The sequence below is a fragment of the Phragmites australis genome, chromosome 11 (assembly GCF_958298935.1).
Source record: "Phragmites australis chromosome 11, lpPhrAust1.1, whole genome shotgun sequence".
In the NCBI taxonomy this organism is placed as follows: domain Eukaryota; kingdom Viridiplantae; phylum Streptophyta; class Magnoliopsida; order Poales; family Poaceae; genus Phragmites; species Phragmites australis.
In genome coordinates, this window is record NC_084931.1 from 30,040,503 (window position 1) to 30,059,335 (window position 18,833).

The 18,833-nt window shown below is 48.7% G+C and overlaps 3 protein-coding genes across 4 annotated transcripts; 1 reads left to right on the forward strand and 2 right to left on the reverse strand.

Annotated features, from left to right (window-relative positions):
* Positions 1 to 727: 727 nt before the first annotated feature.
* On the reverse strand, positions 728 to 2,614 carry LOC133885893 (uncharacterized). Its single transcript, XM_062325660.1, has 2 exons — positions 1,524 to 2,614; positions 728 to 1,442 (listed from the first exon to the last, which is right to left on the reverse strand). The coding sequence occupies exons 1-2, from the start codon at positions 2,328 to 2,330 to the stop codon at positions 1,035 to 1,037; spliced, it is 1,215 nt and encodes a 404-aa protein (XP_062181644.1). The 5' UTR covers positions 2,331 to 2,614; the 3' UTR covers positions 728 to 1,034.
* A 710-nt stretch (positions 2,615 to 3,324) lies between these two features.
* Positions 3,325 to 9,998, reverse strand: LOC133885935 (uncharacterized). Of its 2 annotated transcripts, XM_062325708.1 has the most exons (6): positions 9,463 to 9,998; positions 9,302 to 9,374; positions 7,064 to 7,115; positions 6,915 to 6,984; positions 6,619 to 6,742; positions 3,325 to 3,673 (listed from the first exon to the last, which is right to left on the reverse strand). In XM_062325708.1, exons 1-5 carry the CDS (start codon positions 9,532 to 9,534, stop codon positions 6,659 to 6,661), a joined length of 351 nt encoding a protein of 116 aa, XP_062181692.1. In that variant the 5' UTR covers positions 9,535 to 9,998; the 3' UTR covers positions 3,325 to 3,673; positions 6,619 to 6,658. The 2 variants fall into 2 exon arrangements, with proteins under 2 accessions (XP_062181692.1, XP_062181691.1); XM_062325707.1 differs by lacking the exon at positions 3,325 to 3,673 and having other exon boundaries at positions 6,350 to 6,742; positions 9,463 to 9,995.
* A 1,786-nt stretch (positions 9,999 to 11,784) lies between these two features.
* LOC133885932 (PLASMODESMATA CALLOSE-BINDING PROTEIN 3-like) lies at positions 11,785 to 14,083 on the forward strand. The gene is made up of 3 exons (XM_062325705.1): positions 11,785 to 12,080; positions 12,445 to 12,718; positions 13,372 to 14,083. Exons 1-3 carry the CDS (start codon positions 12,029 to 12,031, stop codon positions 13,697 to 13,699), a joined length of 654 nt encoding a protein of 217 aa, XP_062181689.1. The 5' UTR covers positions 11,785 to 12,028; the 3' UTR covers positions 13,700 to 14,083.
* Positions 14,084 to 18,833: the final 4,750 nt, after the last annotated feature.

The window sequence follows — 18,833 nt, forward strand, 5'->3', positions numbered from 1 at the left end:
CATTTTCATGAGTTGATTGGTCCATACAACTTAATATGGACCAAATACATATAAGTTGCATACTGATCGCTGTTGAGGATTAGGTGATTATATGATGTAAGATCGGGAAATAGAGACTTAAGCTTCACATGTTTCTTTGCGAATCTGAACTGTTCAGGTTCAGCGGTCAGTATTCAGGTTTCTTTGCGGATCCAACCCAGCACACAAATCTGGTTTAGATTACTTCAGAATCAGTAGCCAGTATTCAGTACACAATAATTATTTGCTTTACCAATGTTCTTTTGTGCACGCCCGAGACGGAGCAGTACCATCAAGGGGCAGTGGTGAGAACGGATTAATCTCGGTTAGAGCATCTGGTTCGCAGTAATCTATTAGTACTGTAAACCAAACATTTCACTGTCACTGTCACAGTCACAGTAATTTATTTGCTTTGCAAGTACCAAAACAAATTGTGGTTTAAGATCGAATGATCTATCTGGTCACTCAACTGAAAGATGTAAAACTGACAAGGGAAGACCAAAAGGAACCCATGACAAGTGACTGCTTTGAAAATCTAGATGGCTTAACTTCTGATGAAACAGCTAGTGAAATCACATGTCATAAGCAACAAGGCATAAATACAACCAAACTGACTGCCGACCCATATTTATCATCTGCATGAGTTGGCCAAAGTACACGGACGCAACATCAGTCACGGAGCAATCTTCTTCAACCAGTAAGGACAATATCAAAATAAGGTGGCGTTCCAATTCATCGATCCTTTAAGAACCAGGACATTTTAGTGCAACGAAACAATCAAAGTTAGAAATCCCCATGAATAAAACTGACAGTAGTACATTCCAGCAAAAATTGCAATTAACAAAGAGGTAATCTGAGCATACAACAGCCCTAGTTCTAAAGTTCACTGTTGTGCAAACTCTACCATCTTATGAGTTCAATCTTTCCTCATAAAACATCAGTGGAAAATAACAGTAGTAATGTAGAAACCACAGAACTCTAAACCTGAGGTTGCATTACGAGATGCAGAACACAAGTTATCTCCTTTCCCCAGCAATCTTCCTCGTCTCCATGTGCACGGGCATTGGTGCCGCAAGCCCAGGCTTTCCATTCGCGCTCTTCTTGGCGGGCATACCCTTCACCTCAACAGACTCAGCAGAGCTCGAGCTTTCGCAGCCCTCATCAACCTCATTTCCATTCTCTGTCTCTCCATTAAGCTCGTGAACCTGACCATTACCAGAGAAACTCACCTTCTTCTCGATCACAGCAGGGCGATCTGCCACGAACGCAGCATTGCAACCTTCATGGTACTCGTCAGTGTCCAACGCGTCACTCATCGCCATCTGCTCGTGCTCTTTGAGTAGCACCTTGTCAACGAACTCCAAGATCCGGCTGAGTTCCCGGCTCACCGCGCGCTTCCCTTCGCGGATCATCGGGTCCCCTCCCTGATCCAAAACCCGCCTCAAAACCCAGCACCAATGGAAAATGGATCAAATTGATCGAGATCATGGCACAGTTCACATCACCTGGATCGCGTCGAGCCGGAGGAGAAGGCTCATAGCAGCCTCGGAGACGGCCGCGGGGTCGGCGCCCCCGCGTCGGCCGGAGAGGGACCCCCGGATCGCCGCGGCCTTGGACCGGAGCACAGCAAGCTCCTTGAGCTGGCGCAGCGTCCGGGAGCGCCGCGCCAGGAACCGGCGGAAGTGCGCCTGGATCGTCCGCGCCGCGAGCTCCCTCGCGGAGAACGGCCGCACTCGCGCGGGTCGACGCGGCCGCGGCCGCGGCGGCGGAGGCGAGGGCGGGGACTCATCCTCTTCCTCCTCTTCCTCTTCTTCCTCCTCCACCTGCTGTCTGCGGGCCGCGCGCCGCGGGCGAGGGTCTGGATGCGTCGGCCGCAGCGCCGGAGGAGGGGTGGGGAAGTAGTGGGGGAGGGCGGACTCGAGCGCGGCCACGCGTCGCAGCAGCGAGTGGATCAGGAGGTGGCCGTTGTCGCCGGACGGGTTGGGCTGCTGCGGCGGCGGTGGATGGGTATAGGCGTGGGGTTTGGCCTGCTGCTGTTCGTACTGGTAGTGGTACTGGTAGGGGTAGGGATTCGCGGGGTGCGCGGCGAGACCGGGCGGCGGCTGTGGCTGGGGCTGGGGCTGGGGCTGAGGGGTTGGCGGGGGCGCGGAGGAGCTGAGGAGGAGGTGGGCCGCGATGGCATGGAGGAGGTGGTCGGACGCGGCGGAGCTGGGCGGGGGCGGCGCGGGAGCGGGGTAATAGCACGACTCGGCGCAGCCGCAGCCGCAGCAGCAGGGGGGCGGGGCCGGCTCGTGGTGGACGTGACGGGGCATTTTTCGCGTGATACGGTGGGGGGTTCTCGGCGCCGGGATAGGAGCGAGGGCGCGACGGGATCGCACGCGGTGGCAAGGGCAACCGGCAGAGCGTAGGCAGCGGCGGAGTGGGTATCACATCGGGAGGGGCGGACGCGGGGGAAAGGAGATGCGCTTTGGAGCGCAAGTACCCATGCCCATGTGCCGCCCGCAGCGCCGTGCGAAGCAAGCGCCCAACGGCTCGTCGTGGGCTCGTGGCGCCGCGGGTTTTGGGTCGCTGGCTGGTGGGGGCGCCGTGACGTCCGGCACGGGGTTTATCCATCTCTGTTCGGAACCCGTGGATCGCGTCAAAACCCAGCACCAATGGAAAATGGATCAAATTGATCGAGATCATGGCACAGTCCGCATCGCCTGGATCGCGTCGAGCCGGAGAAGGCTCATGGCAGCCTCGGAGACGGCCGTGGGGTTTTGGCGTTTTGGTCTGGGGAGTTGCGTGCCATGGTGGACTCACACCGGAAGCTAGCACTGAAAGATTCATCGTGCACCAGCAAAACATACGCTGTGCCCTAACAGACCGAGAGACGACTACCAATGGGGGACGACCAGCGCAGGATGAGGGAAATATTTGCTGAAAAAATGTTTAATATATTTGATTGATTAAATATAAGTCTTTCTAGACAGATTGAGTAGAGTTTTTGTTTAGTTGATCAAATATGAGGCTATATGAGAAATTGAATGTGCTGAGATTATAATTAGTTATATACATGAGGTTGTATAATTGATAGTCGAATCTGTATAACTTGTCAAATGGAATACAATTGCATCCGTCAGGTCTGACTCGAGGGTAAAGCTTGATCTCTTCATCACTCTGGAGTCTAGATGACACTGTATATTTGCACCAAATGAACATAAATATACGTTTATATTAGGTCAGGATAAGACTCATCTAGACAATCAATCACTCACTATGTGACGCCAAGTGCTAAGAAGAGTTTACCCTAGAGCTTTTGGTATCTCCTAGCACGGGCTCCTGTATGCTTTCGTCGAGTGTTAACCTAAGAAACAAAAACTACTCCAGTTCTAGTGTTAAACGTTGCCTTTCAGCGAGCATCAGGGCAACATAAGCCTGTGTGACAAGACAAGGCGTCAAGGCTAGTAGAAAACGCATGGTAAACCGAACCTACCGCGTAATTCAATTGACTGCATATCCTAAGTCAACAAAAGCTGTACAAATCAGTAGGCACTTAACACAGCTGATCAAAAGTGTTCCATCAGTTCTAGTGTTTGCCAGCAAGGGACGCCAAGGACAAGAACTCCAAGCGGACTCACGTTCTGGTTTCTCGTTCCAAGGACCTTCAAAATACCTGCAAGATGAAAACAATGTTTCTGGTAGAGCAAGCAATGTCGATGAGAAGATAACAGCAAGCAATGTTTCTGGTAGAGCCTGAATGACTACGGAGGGAGTAGTGGTAGACCGGCAGGCAGGGCATGGACCCCGGCGTCTAGGTGCCGTGGTGGCGTCCCGCAACGATGTGAGTATGCGAACGATATGAGATAAAAGACTCTTTTATTGAATTTTGCTTGAACTGATGGAATACATTGCCGTGGTATTTATAGCCGGCCAGCTAACTAAAAGATCCTAACATAAAATTAACAATCTAACTAATCAGATCTCTCTTCTAACCGACTGGAGTCTCTGATGTTTATCTAGTTGCCATGCAAACCTCAGCCATGTTACCTTTTGCAACGCTGGTGTGTTTGCCCGACCATAACATCCCTCCCATCCCCGAGAAACAGCTCGTCCTCGAGCTAATAATTTGGGAAAGACATCCGAAACGTGTCCACCAGTTCCCACGTTGCATCGGCTTCGGCCATGCCACTCCATTGAACCAGGATGTGCCAAATCCCTCGGTGTAGGCTAGCTCAGAGGACTCGCTCTGGTGTTGGTAGCGCTCGGCCGTTCTCCATGGGTGGCAGAGTCGGCAAGGTTGCTGGAGGCGCACCATGGAATGGCTTGAGCAACCTGACGTGGAATACGTCATGCAGTCGCACACCCTCTGGCGGATGAAGGCGGTAAGCGATGGAGCTGACGCGAGCTACCACTTGGAACGGTCTGGCGTAGCAAGGTCCCAATTTGTCGGCAGGTCGAGCTTCCAGGGACGACACTTGGCGATGGAGAAGACGAAGTCAGACCCAGTCCCCAACGTTGAATTGCAGCTTGCAGTGGTTCTCGTCGTAGTACTTCTTGGTGTACTGCTGGGCTTGAAGGAGTCGCTCCCGTACGTTCTCTAGGAAGGCATTGTGACCGAGCATCATCTTTTCGACTGTCGCCATTCGAGCCGTGCCGGGGGTGAATGGGATCAGTGCCGGAGGCTCGCGGCCATAGACAACCTGAAAGGGTGTTGTGCGAAGAGCCAAGTGGAGCGACATGTTGTAGCAAAATTCCGCCCAGGGCAACCACTCCAACCAAGCGTGTGGGCGATCGCTGGTGATGCAACGCAGATACATGGATATGGCTTTGTTCACAACCTCGAATTGCCCATCGAACTGCGGGTGGAATGCCGTGCTCATGTGGAGGCGAACACCCGCCATCTTGAACATATCGCGACATAGATTGCTGGTGAATATGTGATCTTGATCGCTCACGATGGAGTTGGGAAACCCATGTAGCCGCACGATTCCGTCAAAGAAGGCGCGAGAGACCGAAGACGCCGTGTACGAATGGCTGAGCGCAATGAAGTGCGCATAATTGGAGAACCTGTCAACCACGGTGAGGATAACAGACTTGCCATGGACCTTGGGAAGGCCCTCAACGAAGTCGATCGAGATATCTGCCCAGACTTGAGATAGCATGACGACTGGCTGGAGAAGGCCAGCGGGGTGGAGAGCTTTTGTCTTGTTTTGTTGGCACGTTGTACAGGTGTGCACGAAATCATGGACAAGGCCACGGTCATAGGGCACATGAAAATCCGCGCGCAGCCTGTGCAATGTCTTCTGGATCCCCTCATGATTGGCCGCGTGGGCTACTTCAAGCAGCACTGGAAGCATAGGTGATGACATCGCCAGGAAGACACGATGCCCATACAAGATAAGACCGTCGTAGGCGCCATGGCTCACCACGGTCACCGGTTCGAATCTGGTCGCGGACGGCCACCATGTCCGGGTTGGCGTCAACTTCACATCGGATGTCGTCATAGAGCTTGAACGTCGGGCCAGAGATGGCAAGGAGCGTGCCCTGGTCCACATCACAACGCGAGAGGGCGTCAGCTACCATGTTCAGGCGGCCTGGCCAATGTTCAACAACAAAATTAAAGCCAAATAGCTTGCTAATCCATTGGTGTTATGGTATAATGGAGAGGCGTCGATCCAACATATACTTCAAGCTGTAGTAGTCAGTGCGGATGATGAAGCGTCTCCCCCACAGGTATGGCCGCCAATGGCGCACCACTTGCACTAGCCTGATGAGCTCATGCTCATAAGTTGCTAGCTTGCCGTGGCGCGACGTGAATGGGCGACTGAAGAAGGCTAGCGATGGTGGTGTGGAACAGAGAAGCGGATGTGTATGGTAGATCGGTGGGGTTAGGGAGTGAGGAAACTGGATTTGATGTATGACGGTGGTGTGTGGAAATGGCGCCACGACCGATGGAGGAAAGGTGGAGGTATGTGCAACAACTGGCGGCGAAAGGATGATGGAGACAACAAGGGTGTTGTGGCTCAGTCGTGGCGGAAGATGCGGCCTCCAAGGAACATTGCTCCATGGTGGAGATGCAAGAGGAAATGTTGAACATCTGCATCACCATGTCGTTGAGCTGCTTCTGCACGTCGGCCATCACCTTAGTCATAGTATCCATAGCCTACACCTGTGCGGCCGCCACAGACCCATCCCTATCGTTGGAGCCTAGCATCTCTGAAACCAAATTGGTAGAGACTGAATGACTATAGAGGAAGTAGTGGTAGTAGACCGATGGGTGAGGCTTGGACCCCCGACGTCCAGGTGTTGTGGCGATGCCCAGCAGCAATGCGAGTATGCGAACCATATGAGGTAAGATACTCTTTTATTGAATCTTACTTGAACTAATAGAATACATTGCCATGGTACTTATAGCCGGCCAGCTAACCAAAAGATCCTAACAAAAAACTAACAATCTAACTAATCAAATCTCTCCCAACCGACTAGAGTCTCTGATGTTTATCCGGCTGCCGTGCAAACCTAAGCCACGTTGCCTTTTGCGACGCTGGTATGTTTGCCCGACCATATCAGTTTCACTAGCGCGAGACAACAATGTTAAGCGATAGTACACGTGACTACCTTCTGTGACATTACGAAGCATGTTATCGGTTACTTGCTGTCATTCTTCCTTGTTAAAAAAGCTATCTGGTAAGGAAAACTCTTCCCCTTGACTGAAGTTATCCTTCTCATCATCCTCTGGTTTCTGCATTTGTTACAACAAATCAATGAAACCGTATGACCGATCAGACTCTAGATGCTAATGCAAAATTGTGGTAAACTTATGCACAAATCGAAATCTAATCTATTCAGAGTGTTCATACAAAAGTTAAAAGGAATATAACAAAGTAATTGAGATATTGGGTTTCACAAATCACCAGCATTTCTAGGTTGAAGAAGCGGTCCAATAGTTGCAAAACTTCATCAGCAGAGAATTGTCTGTCAAGGCTGGACGAATTCACATTTGGTCAGCTTGGAAACCACAAACTTCATTGTCGCAGAAATTGAAGAATTCACATACAAACACCTTTTTCTCAAGTATTCCATGAGGCCATAGAGAACAAAGTGACGATGAATGCCTACAAATATGCAGACCAGATTTAGACCATATGTTCAACAAAGAAAGAAATTATTTAGAAATTTATTTTAAGTTGGACGAAACAGGGTTCACAAAACAATATTTGCCAGAATTCGCAAATCCAAGATGTAAGAACCGGCTCTTTTCAGATCATCCATTTAATCATTTTTGTTTTATTATTTTTCCTGAAGTTGTTCTGTTCACTCGTAATGTGTAAGCATTACCACATTTATTTCACTAGAAATACAGTATAATAACTGCGAGAATATAATCACTCTGCACAAATTTTACGTTATGTCAGATCTGTGTGTACTTAAAAATCAAAGGTCAAGTTCTATTGCAAAGCACTCGATCAGCGTAACTTAGTAAAATAAGTAATCAATTAGCAATGCCAATTGTGCTCTCTGCTATGATCTCTTCAACATATATAGACATAGACGCCCTTTGAAAAATGTCATGAGAATATTTATATAGTCGTACTCCATCATGGATGTACAGATGATGCCCTCATATGATTAACTCAAAGTCACTCTATGAAATCCAAGTTGGTTTCTGTTTTTTTTCTTGGTAAAAAATAATCAAATGGGAAATTTCATGCTTTCCCAATTTTTCACAATGTCACTGCAGTGGTCCTGTAGGGCTGTAGGGGCTCTACACACTGCAACTCTACACAACAATTTATTCAAATATTTCGCATGTAAGACAAAGGAGCCTCATTCGACATGCTATAGTTGAAACCTTTACAACAGAATTCATGTTTAAGAAAAAACAACAGAATTCCAACCTTGCACATCAATTTAACAATGAGGGGGATATGCTATTTCTTCCGAGTGAAAATACACAATTTGTTTAGCATTAAACACCAACTTTTGTCACATACAGGCATGGATATGGTACTTTTTTTAGGTAAAGTAATAAGATTATCCCAGCCTTTAACGGATATGATACTAAGATGCCTGATTCATTGCTTTCCTATTTTGCCTGTTAATGATATTAGCAACCTATCCTCAGAACTGCAATACATGTTCCCCACAGCCATATTACAAATCCAGTTATTCATATAGCACTATACTCTAAACTCACGCTCACTAAAATAGATGCAGTCACTAATGACGTTTTGAAATGGAATAGCTTATCTACCACTCCAAGTTGTTTCCATCATGTCAGCACTAGCAAAATTGCCCATGCAAATTGCGTGGTTAGATTTAAAATCATTATGGTTCATTGATAGACTCTTGTACCATTGTAGGAAAAATCTTGGTTGCTCATGATAAAGGATAAATAAACACCAATACGATTATTTGCTTTAGATTACCCAGTGTCCATGCATTACATCTTCTCGGGCAACTGTACAAGTTGCATTGACAAATACCATTACTTGGAAAGATCCTATTCACACAAAATATGATCTAACATCAATCTATGAGTTGAGGAGGGCCTCAGCTCGAGCGGCACGTAGGGCGGAGCGGAGTTTTTGTGCTCAGCGCGGCTAGGCTGCGAGCGGTGTGCAGGGGTAGTGGTTTTTTCATGCGAATCTTCTCTAGGGTTTTTCGGACGATTTTGTAAGGCGATCATTTTTTAGCGATGCTGGTGGGAGGGGAGGGAGGGGGTGATGCATGACCACATTTGTGCTTTATATTAGTAGAGATAAAGCAATCCTCATCTATGCAAATCAGCCGGCTAAATTTACCTAATTTCTTGCGCATGCATATTTGTATCCCGTAAATTATTTCCTTCCATGCAAAGGTTGACTCATCCGTGTTACATTTTCCTTTTGAATTTCCTCTCTTTTGCCTCAATGCGCGTGAATCAGCAACATTAGACATCAATTCCTTCTCTCGTCTTTTGCATGCATGCAACACCACTATACCATTGAATGGACCATTTTCTTGGTGATCTGCATGCAATAATTATTGGTTCCACAATTTGTGGGTTTTGGGGGAGAGAATTAATTAAGCTCTGTGAATGCGAGGGGAGGGGGTCCAACTATCGATTTCAGCCATAGAATCAAGGCGTGTGGACGATAAAGATCGTTCGGATCTACAACAACTCGTCCATTTTATAGGAGTATAGATATAAATATAGAAACAAGGACAAGTAAGCCCCTAAAAATGTGACTATCCACAAGAGTAAACAAACAACAAACTTATCACGAGAATGCACGCGCCGAGAAGGGTATGGCGAAACCTTTTAGCTTTGACGGGGGGTAGAACTCGAGAGCCTGAAGCAGCCTCAGCTCCAACTCCACCTGCGATTGCTCCTACCATACCAACAAAACAAAGAAACATAAGTCGCAAGGAGAACACACCCTTGCTTAAAAGAGAGAAGAAGAGAAGGGAGAAAGGGACCTTGGGAAGAGACGAGGCGGAGGACGGCGGCGCCTGCGCCGGCGAGTCAGGGGCGGACTCAACGTGGTCCATGCGGCTTCAGTTTTGAACTCTCCCTGAAATTTTGGAGAACAAACTGAGACGGCGCCTTGGGTACCGAGACGAACGAAGGAAGAAATCAATCCACGTCCGGACGGATCTCCTCTCCAATCGACTCCCAGACCACTAGACCGAGGAGTGGGGGGGAGCGGCGGGTGGAGGATCCGGCAGAGGGAAGGGAAGGGACCGGCGGCGTCGAGTTGGAGAGCTGGAGGCCGGGTGCGTGCGGTGGTGGGTGGCCGGAGTGGCAGACGCGCGCTGGACCCTGGGCTGCTGCATGGTGGATAATGAGCTGGTGGCAGGCTCAAGCCCATGTAACTTTCAGATACTTCGGCCCAAAAACGTACGTGCCGACGCTGCTACGGCCCCCTATCATGGGCCTAAATCCGCCCCCGTAAGCCTCCTGATGAGAAAGATCTCGTTTGATGTGTCCCGCCGCCGATGATGAGGTTTGCCTTGGATGCTGTTAGGAGTTAAAGAGCAGTCTGGTACTCCGGTTCGTATTACATTCACTCAGTATTTAGCTGAGGAAAAGATAACTATGAAATGACTGACAATAGTTTCAAATATCACAGTCTATTGCTAAATTTTCATCCGTGTGTGCCGAATAACTCCATCACAATGACCTCTGAAGAGTGACATGCCGCCCAGATCTTCAACTTTTTCTCATCATGCTGCAGCAGTGCTAGAAACGTAGCTAGTATGTGCTCTGAAAATAGCTTATAAAAAATAGTATATTTTAGTTTGTCAAAAACAATATCATTTCGACACAGCCACGGAACCCGACATAGCGCCGCAACCACAACCAAGATAGTTTCCTTTTGTTTTTCTCTCAAATGCCCAAGCCAATTACCCGACATGTGAGAAATATTATTAGATGGACTTAGACCCATCGTTATTTGGACTAATCATCAAATTTATCTAGCACAGTAGCTATCAAAGAAAAGAGTATTGTCTCATTGCAGTGGCAAAAACAATATACTAACAATCTGACTCTTTCTCGTTATATTATCTGTGATTAGGATTATTCCCATATGCAAAACAAAACCACATAAAAAATCTTGAATTTTGATGGCATTCAAGCTTCCACAATTTTAACAAAAGGAATTTATTGGCTAACCATATTATGATACATGGAATGTACGGAAAATAATCCATTCACGTAGCAACGAACTGCACAACAAGGAAAATAGATTTGAAGCATTTACATCGCACCTAAATGAACACATAGAACTTCAATGAACAACGGACACAATACATACCCAGACGAGGAACAGAGCATGAACCAGGGCATCTATCGAATTGTCCTTCTGTGCAACCTGTCACTGAACCTTGCTCAAAGATCCTGAAATAATCGAACCAAAGCATTACAACTAGGGCCTAGAACATGTAGCACATGAACAAAATACCCGAAAAATTGCACTACAAGCATCTCTCCGAATGTCCTTGTGTGCGGTGATATTGTGCCCTGAGGAAGATCGGGTCCAAGGTACAAAGCATGATAGATTCGCATCTGCATCGGTGCCATACTCCGCAATTTGGAACTGAATTGCTGTCTAACGAACGTAGCCAAGTTCATGACGACTCACTGGGACCATGATTCACTAAGATGAACATGAGACGTAGCTAGGCGAAAAATAGGAATAGGTTCTACCTGGAATGGATGGACGGAACAGAGATGCAGATGAAGAGAAGGGCATCAAGGTTTGTTGCTTCTCATCACCAACGACGAGGTGGCGCTATGGTCCGCCTGCCATGAAAGAGCCGAGCGAGCGTTTTGCATTTGAATTTCGAACGAAAAGATTCGTCCTTTCACGGTTCGAAAACAAGACCACTCTGCCTCGAAACAACATATTCCATTAAACCATATAGAATACGGTGTAACTGTTCACGTGTACATGATTGAACGTAATGTTATCCTCTGGTTCCGTCCGGACCTGACCCCCTCCCGAATCGCTAGATCACTCCGGACGGCTCGATATAGGCAACCGGTGTTCCCACCCATATGTTTTGGCGAACCATAAAGCCAGCCCCAAAACACAGGGCCGCATCATCTCCCATGCCATGACATGCCATGACAAAGCAGGACAGCGCCGCTCAGTGTGTGCACGCGGGTCCTTCCGCTTTGGCGAAGGAGAGAGGGAGGGCGATGATGGGTCACCGCTCTGGCTTTAGCCCACAGCGAGCGAAATCGAGCCGTTGGCATGCGGACACGGCGGCTCCTCGCCCGAAGGGACACCACTCAGTCACTGCACGGTCACACACGGCCACTCTGAGTCTGAGGTGTTCAGGGAAAAAGAAAAGAAAAGAAAAGCACAAAGAAGCGAACGCCGCTTCAGTGCTCGCCGATAAAAGGGGGGACGCCTCGGGAGAGCTCGACGACACTGCACACCACTCCCCCTACTGAGCTGTCCCCATTTTGCTCTAGAAGCTCCCCCAGGGTTCAGGCTAGCTTCAGAGAACCGGAGAGCTCGAGCTCTTTGCTGCCATGGCGGTTCCGTTGCTGCTCCTCCTGCTGCTGACCATGTTCACAGGCTCAGGTGAGCTCCGGATCTGCAGCTTAGCTCCGCTCAGAGCGTTGTGCGTGCCGAGAGTTCTGTTCCTTTCTGTTTTACCCCCGGTTGATTGCTCATTGGAATCTTTTGAGCTCGACCTGCGTGGTGAAATATCTTTCTCTTTTGAGCTTTGCGCTATCTATTTCATATAGATTCTGTTGCTACTATACATTATTAGGGGTAAAAACATAGCACTTTTGTGTTTCCCCCATTTCTGAGCACAGTTAGCTTTCCCAAGCATCAAAGATTCACTGCAACTGAGTGAAGGCGTACACAGATTGCAGTACCTCTGATCCCTGTCGCCACGGTTGATTCGAACTAACCGGTCCTCTTTTGGGTACAATGACAGAGGGGGCGTTCTGCGTGTGCAAGCCCGGCGTGGCCGACGCGATGATGCAGAAGGCGATCGACTACGCCTGCAGCAAAGGCGCCGACTGCGCCTCGACCATGCAGAACGGGCCGTGCTACGGCAACGGCAACAAGCTGGCGGTCTGCTCCTACATAACCAACAGCTACTTCCAGCTCAATGCCCCCAAAGGCGGCACCTGCGACTTCGGCGGCGTCGCCACCCTTACCACCACCGACCCCAGCTCCGGCAGCTGCAAGTTCGCCTCCGGCCCGAGGTAAGCAAGCTCAACCCGTCTCTTGTACTTCCGTACCTGTAAAAGATTTGGGACTTCAGCATTTGCAAGTGCCAAGTGCTGATTAGAGTAAGTATATTCGGGTATTTTACTGTCCTCGACCGGTGTCTGGGTCATTTGGCATACTTCAATTGGATTATTGTGCATCGATCTAGATTCTGCGTATGGATGATGATATTTAATTCAACGAGGCCTACGGTGTAATAAAGTTATACTACCAAAGTAGTACTCCACTTGTACTACTCGCGTATCATGCTGCCATTTGCAAGCCAAATCTGAAAAACAGAAATCTAATGAAGTAGTAAAAGAGCCCTACGATTCATCTTTCAAAGCAATAGTACTCCACTACGATTCTTGCGTCCATGTGAAATAAAAGGCGTCTGAACCGGATCTTCTAATCGTGGCTCAAAGCAATGTCTTTTCCGAACGGAAGCAGTCGGGCGCGGTCCCTCCCCTCCGGCCGCCGAGTTTTACGTCAAGTACACTGAACCTGCTTCACAAGTGGATCAGTATCATTGTTCACTCAACGCAAGAGCTTTCTCCATCCTAAGCATATCCCCAGATTTTTCGTTGCACGATACCTAAAGTTTCTTGCACCGTAACTAAAGTTTCTTGCTTTCGGTTCTTTTGTGCAGCGGCGTAGGCACCGGCACGGGCACCGGCGGGACAGGCGCCGGCACCGGGACAGGAGCAGGCACCGGCACCGGCACCGGTACAGGGACGAGCACTGGAGCAGGTACGGGCATGGGTCCAGGGACAGGAGGAACCAGCACGGGCACCGGCATGGGGATCACAACCCCTGGAAGCACCCTGAGCCCACCGTTCGGCGGCGCCTACGGCCCGTCGGGCAGCAGCACGGGCCCAGACTACAACGAGGCCGCGCCGGCGCTCGTCGCCGGGCGCCAAGCCCTTGCCGCCGCGCTCCTGGCCACCGCCGCGCCTCTCCTTTTCCGCTTCGCCTAATCATAAAAGCAGGCGCCGCATGCTGTCCACGGTTGGCTGCGCGCGGCGCAAAGGGGCAGCGGATTCGGCGGGGCACGTCTGCCGCCGCTTTTGGTCGTTGTCCCGCTCGCCTTTCCGGCCTCTGCCGGCTGGGTTTTGATCGATCAGTGTAGTAGTAGCAGCCTGTGCTATTATTATTGAACTGACCTCCTCCGTCCTCGTGCCGGTGGCCGCCATGTGGTGTTGTACGAGTAGAGCTCTAGGGATTCTTTTGTAGCTGTGGTGTTTCAGGACATACGTGTCGTTGTGTTTCCAGTGTCTTTTGTTTGTTGCTATGCCCTGTTAGGCTCGTGTTGGTGGTGGCCACCTTCCATCCTGCCGTGCATTGAGCTCTTTTGGTAGTTAGTGTGCGTCTCATGTTATGCTGCTCGATCGACTGGCTACATCTCGCACTTGATACAGTCAGATCACGTGCTCCGCATTACGCTGCACCGTTCATTGCCTCGCACGTTGGATGTTACGGTGTACGCACGGATTGGGATCGAGTGGTAGAGACGTTTGTTTGATCTGTAGGGGTGCAGGGTGAGGGACTCCTTGGCGAGAGGTGAGGTCTTGGTTGTTCCATCGAGCAACGTGTCCAGCAGAACACGCCGACACGGACACAGGAATCCGCGACGGGGACCAGCCCACCAGATATGCGAGTGGGATAGGATCCGCGGAGCCGGTGACCGTTGTCGCGGACCAGGCGTGAACCGACGCATGGCGCAGTCGCCCGCGCACCGGTGGGGCTACTGGTGGGCAGGCGAAGACCGGCATGGGGGCAGGCCGCAGGCGCCGTAGTTAGTGGGGGACGGAATATCTGCCGGGCCGGCGGTCGCTGCTTGCTATTTTGAGGGAAACGGCTGTAGCCTGCTAGGCCTCGGCGGGACGCACGAGGAGGGCTTGCTTGTGAAGCTGGCCCACGTTCTGTTGGATGGCGTCCTGCGTCTGCGTCTTGTCACCGCGTCCAGCCCATCAAAAGGGAATCGCAAGCGAACAGCCCGGAACGGCTAGCCGATGGCCAGATGGGCAGCCTGACCCGATCCACGAGGAGATGGATCGCGGATAGCTAGGAGGGAGGCGTACAGTGGGCCACGAGAAATCTGACGCGGAAGGCAGGGCGACCCATAGAGCCCGTGGCCATCAGGGAACGGGTTAGATGAGGATCACATGAGTTCGAAGTCACCGTGAGTTCACTCTAAACTTGAAAACATTACATAATTAATTAAAAAATATTATATAACTAATAAAAAATATTGAACTAGTTACGAAATAAAAAATATTACATAACTAGCAGAAAAATATTGAAGTCCAATAAAATTGAGATTTAATATTAGACATCAATCACAGATTGGGCTGCTCTTAAAGTGAAGTCACCTTGTGACTTTAGAGAGGAGAAGTAAAAGAATCATGATCCAAACATATTGCAGATGGGCGTGGGAGGTGCCGATGGACATCTTTCAGCCCACCGAGGACTATTTAATGGGCCCATATGGTCTTGGATGATCGTGTCATGGCCGGAGTAATATTAATTTTTTAATATTTATAAAAATACATGTCTATTTTAAAATATTATGTATTTAGGCTATTATCGTATGTTGGAAATGCGATACCCCATCTAATGGACGACAACTTATTAGGCCCATAGCATCCACATCGACGTATCGTCCAATCAACGCGCTCGTAGATCCGAAAATGTGTCACCCGTTCAACTGATGATATATTTTCCTACGCAACGTGCTCTCACAATGGTGCTTTTCGCTTTTGTTAATAGCATGCACTCATGCTTTTCCAAAGTTGTAAAAGGTAGCATCTTTGTTAATCACAATGGCCCCGCATTATTCACATGCATGCATGCAACAATACCTATGTGTAGGCAAAGTTATCACCTGTTGGTTGGACGACAGATTGACGTGGACGTCACTTAGCCAGAATATTTAATTTCTAACTGTTGTATCGTAGGCCTCACAAAGTGTGGCATGTTAGATATGTGACACCTTGCTGCCGTATTTTCAATAGACGACAATAGTTTAGATGTGCAATATTTTGAAATGGATGTGTATTTTTTAAATATTGAATAAAAATGAATAGAAAAATTTCTCATGGCCGCACCCTCCTATTTACCAAAAGGCCCACGATATTTCTCTGTAGTCTAGCGGAGTGTCTGCTCAGCTCAACCTCGTGTCCTTAAAAAAAATCCTCATGAATGACGAATTTTATTGCTTTACAAGCGGAACTCGTCGAACGGGAGTAATTCCTTCATAGTGTGGTTCTGGGAGCGCTTTTAAGTTTGTGACATTGTGGTGGCTACTTCACCCTTCGCCCGCGTTGGCACTCAAAACTCAGTTCGTCAGCATCATTCAGGGTCAGGGAGGAGCTAGCAGGAGCCCTGTCTCCTACGGCTGATGATTTTCTCTACATAATATAAATTTTTAAAGTATAATAATAAATTTTTTCTATTTGACACCTCTAATATTCAATTCATCTTAATTGACTTTTATTTTTTTTTTCTAGCTCCGTCCCTGTTCAGGGCGTTTATGTATCTAAAGCAATGCATACTACTGCAGATTGTGCACTTGGGAACTCTAAGACAGTCCTAAGTTCACAAAAGAAACATGATTCTGAGCTTCTTGTTGTAACTCAAACCAAGTGTATGTGGGTGGGGTGAATCAATGTCTGATCTTCAATGGTTATAGATTGGAGTTACCGAGTTACAATGCCCCCAAGTTGTACTATTTCAGTGTCTGTCTGCTCAATCGATAAGTCTATTCCGCGACTCCTCGCGCGCTAGGCCTATCGCGCGACGCCCCCAACAGAAGACGACGACGCCGCTGCCGCCGCCGGTCGCCGCGGTTAGGGTAGAAACCCGTTGCTCGACGGGCCGCGTGTTAACGTCATCGTCAATGCTACTTTGGCATGCTGTTTTCGCACATTTATTCTATATATGTATATACATGTGGGTGAAACGTTCCTGTTGAAGAGTTGCAGGGGGCAAAATGCCCCGTACATATTTCTCTCGATGGCCGCTGCTGCTATGCAATCTGTTCGTTGCACTTTACTAACTGGGCGCTGCTGTAAGTACTACTGGGTCTTACGACCCAGCCGTCCGTTCAGACAAACGGCGCTGCTACAGTACCACAGGGTACTGTATCAATAGCTGGTCGGAAGACCTTTCCGACCGGTCGTACGTGTAGCTTTTCCGTTACTAATTAACAATGCGTTATGTCTCTTGATCTCTTTCGATGTGACTACTGATTAACCCAACGATTTGACCTGACCAGGAAAGGTGCCGGATCGCTTTGCAGTGCCATTTCAGACTTGCTCCCATCGTCCCATGCCCGATCGGTGGAGGCCGTAGGTAGGTTGGTACCACTAGTCCCACTAGCGCACTCTGCTCTCCGTGCTCCCCATGGCATGGACCGTCATGGTGCTTGGCATGTGAAGCCATGAAGGGCAGGGCAGGCACCCCTTTTGTAACGGCCTGCATGCCCTTGCGTGACGTTCTTGTCCCGTGTCCTCTTGCGGCGAAATGCACGCTGCGGTACTGCGAAGCGAGTGGCCGTCCCTGTCTCCTCTGCGCGGCTCTGCCGGCGGCCTACGCGCGCTGCGGGCATGACGGGCTGCTGTGTTGGCCGGCCAGCCGGCCGGCCAGCCGGCCGGCCTGAGAGGCTGAGACCGTCCTCCGCGCTGTGATGTCTGGGAACCGTTTGGTAGATCGAGCAGACTAGCTCTCAGGATAAGTGGGTAACCCATGAATTATTATCATGCACGCACGACTTCTCAAATCCTTTTCTCGATGGACTTCTTTCTGGTACCGTGCATTTCAGAATGTTTTGTGCTGTCACATGTGGGCCGTGGATGCATTTTGGAATTTGGGAGTACAGAAATCTCGAAGAGTGGGAGGAATACGTGGAGCTAGATCTCTTTATCTTTTTGCAGATCAAGCCGGGCTCCATGATCCCAACACGGCCGCGCGCATGGCGTTCTTGCTTCCAACGCAAGCTGCTCGTCCGTCGATCATGGCGTTGCATTGGAATGGAACCGCGCGAAAGGGAGTCGCGACAAGCAGGACGAGACGCCGCCGTGGGCGCGAGCTTTTGGCTTTTGATGTGCGTGCCAACGCAGGCAGGCGCTCGTCTCGTGCATGTCCGATTGTCCGTCAACCACACGCGCGGACATGTGACATGTCGATCTTGATCAATCTCGTGGGAGACATGAGGCAGCGGTGAAGGAAGGATAGAAGGGTCGCGAGACACTCAGTCACTCACTGTGCAGTTCAGCTGCGCTCATGTAGCCTAGCAACCAGCGGTTCAGCAATGTTCATACTAAACAGAAAAAAAATAATATTTTGTGCATAAGGCACTAAAAGGTTACCGTATAGAGTAAACGTAATCTTATATATCTAAAGCACGTATATATGATTGTGAAAGAACGACGCAGATCGGCCCCGGACAATGAGTGAACAGTACACATGTATGCATAAGTATACATACACATATATGTATACGTACATACGCATGTATATGTACATATGTGCACAGGCATACACACATCATACATACATATATACATTTGTGTGTACACATGCATGTATGCATACACATAGACTTACACATACACATAAATACATATACACGAGCATACATACAAAGTTACGAAAACACATAGTCACATAAAGAAGACTATCAATGTTTGCTTGTCTCTTGAACAGATCACTTTCTGTTCCTAGCAGCATGTTAAGCAGAGTACATGGCATGTAGTATGAAAAAGACCGGCTACTAACAATTCAAGAAATTTATATATCACTATCATTTTTTGAAGATTAAATAACTTTTCAATTTTTCTCACTGACAAAAAGAAGACTATATACTCTAATTTTTCATGTGATCATCATAGTTTGGCCATCATTATATATCATTGGTCATGAGCACAAACCTCATGGAATCTGTCATGATATTCAAGATATGTTGCAGGACCAATTATGTTGAAGAGTTAAAGCGCTTCGACTCTGCAGACTGCCTATTCAACAAACATGTGAGATAAAACATAATAAAAGGGATGAACAAACATACACATTATATTTTTTTTAACATGAAATAATTATTTGTGATGTTAT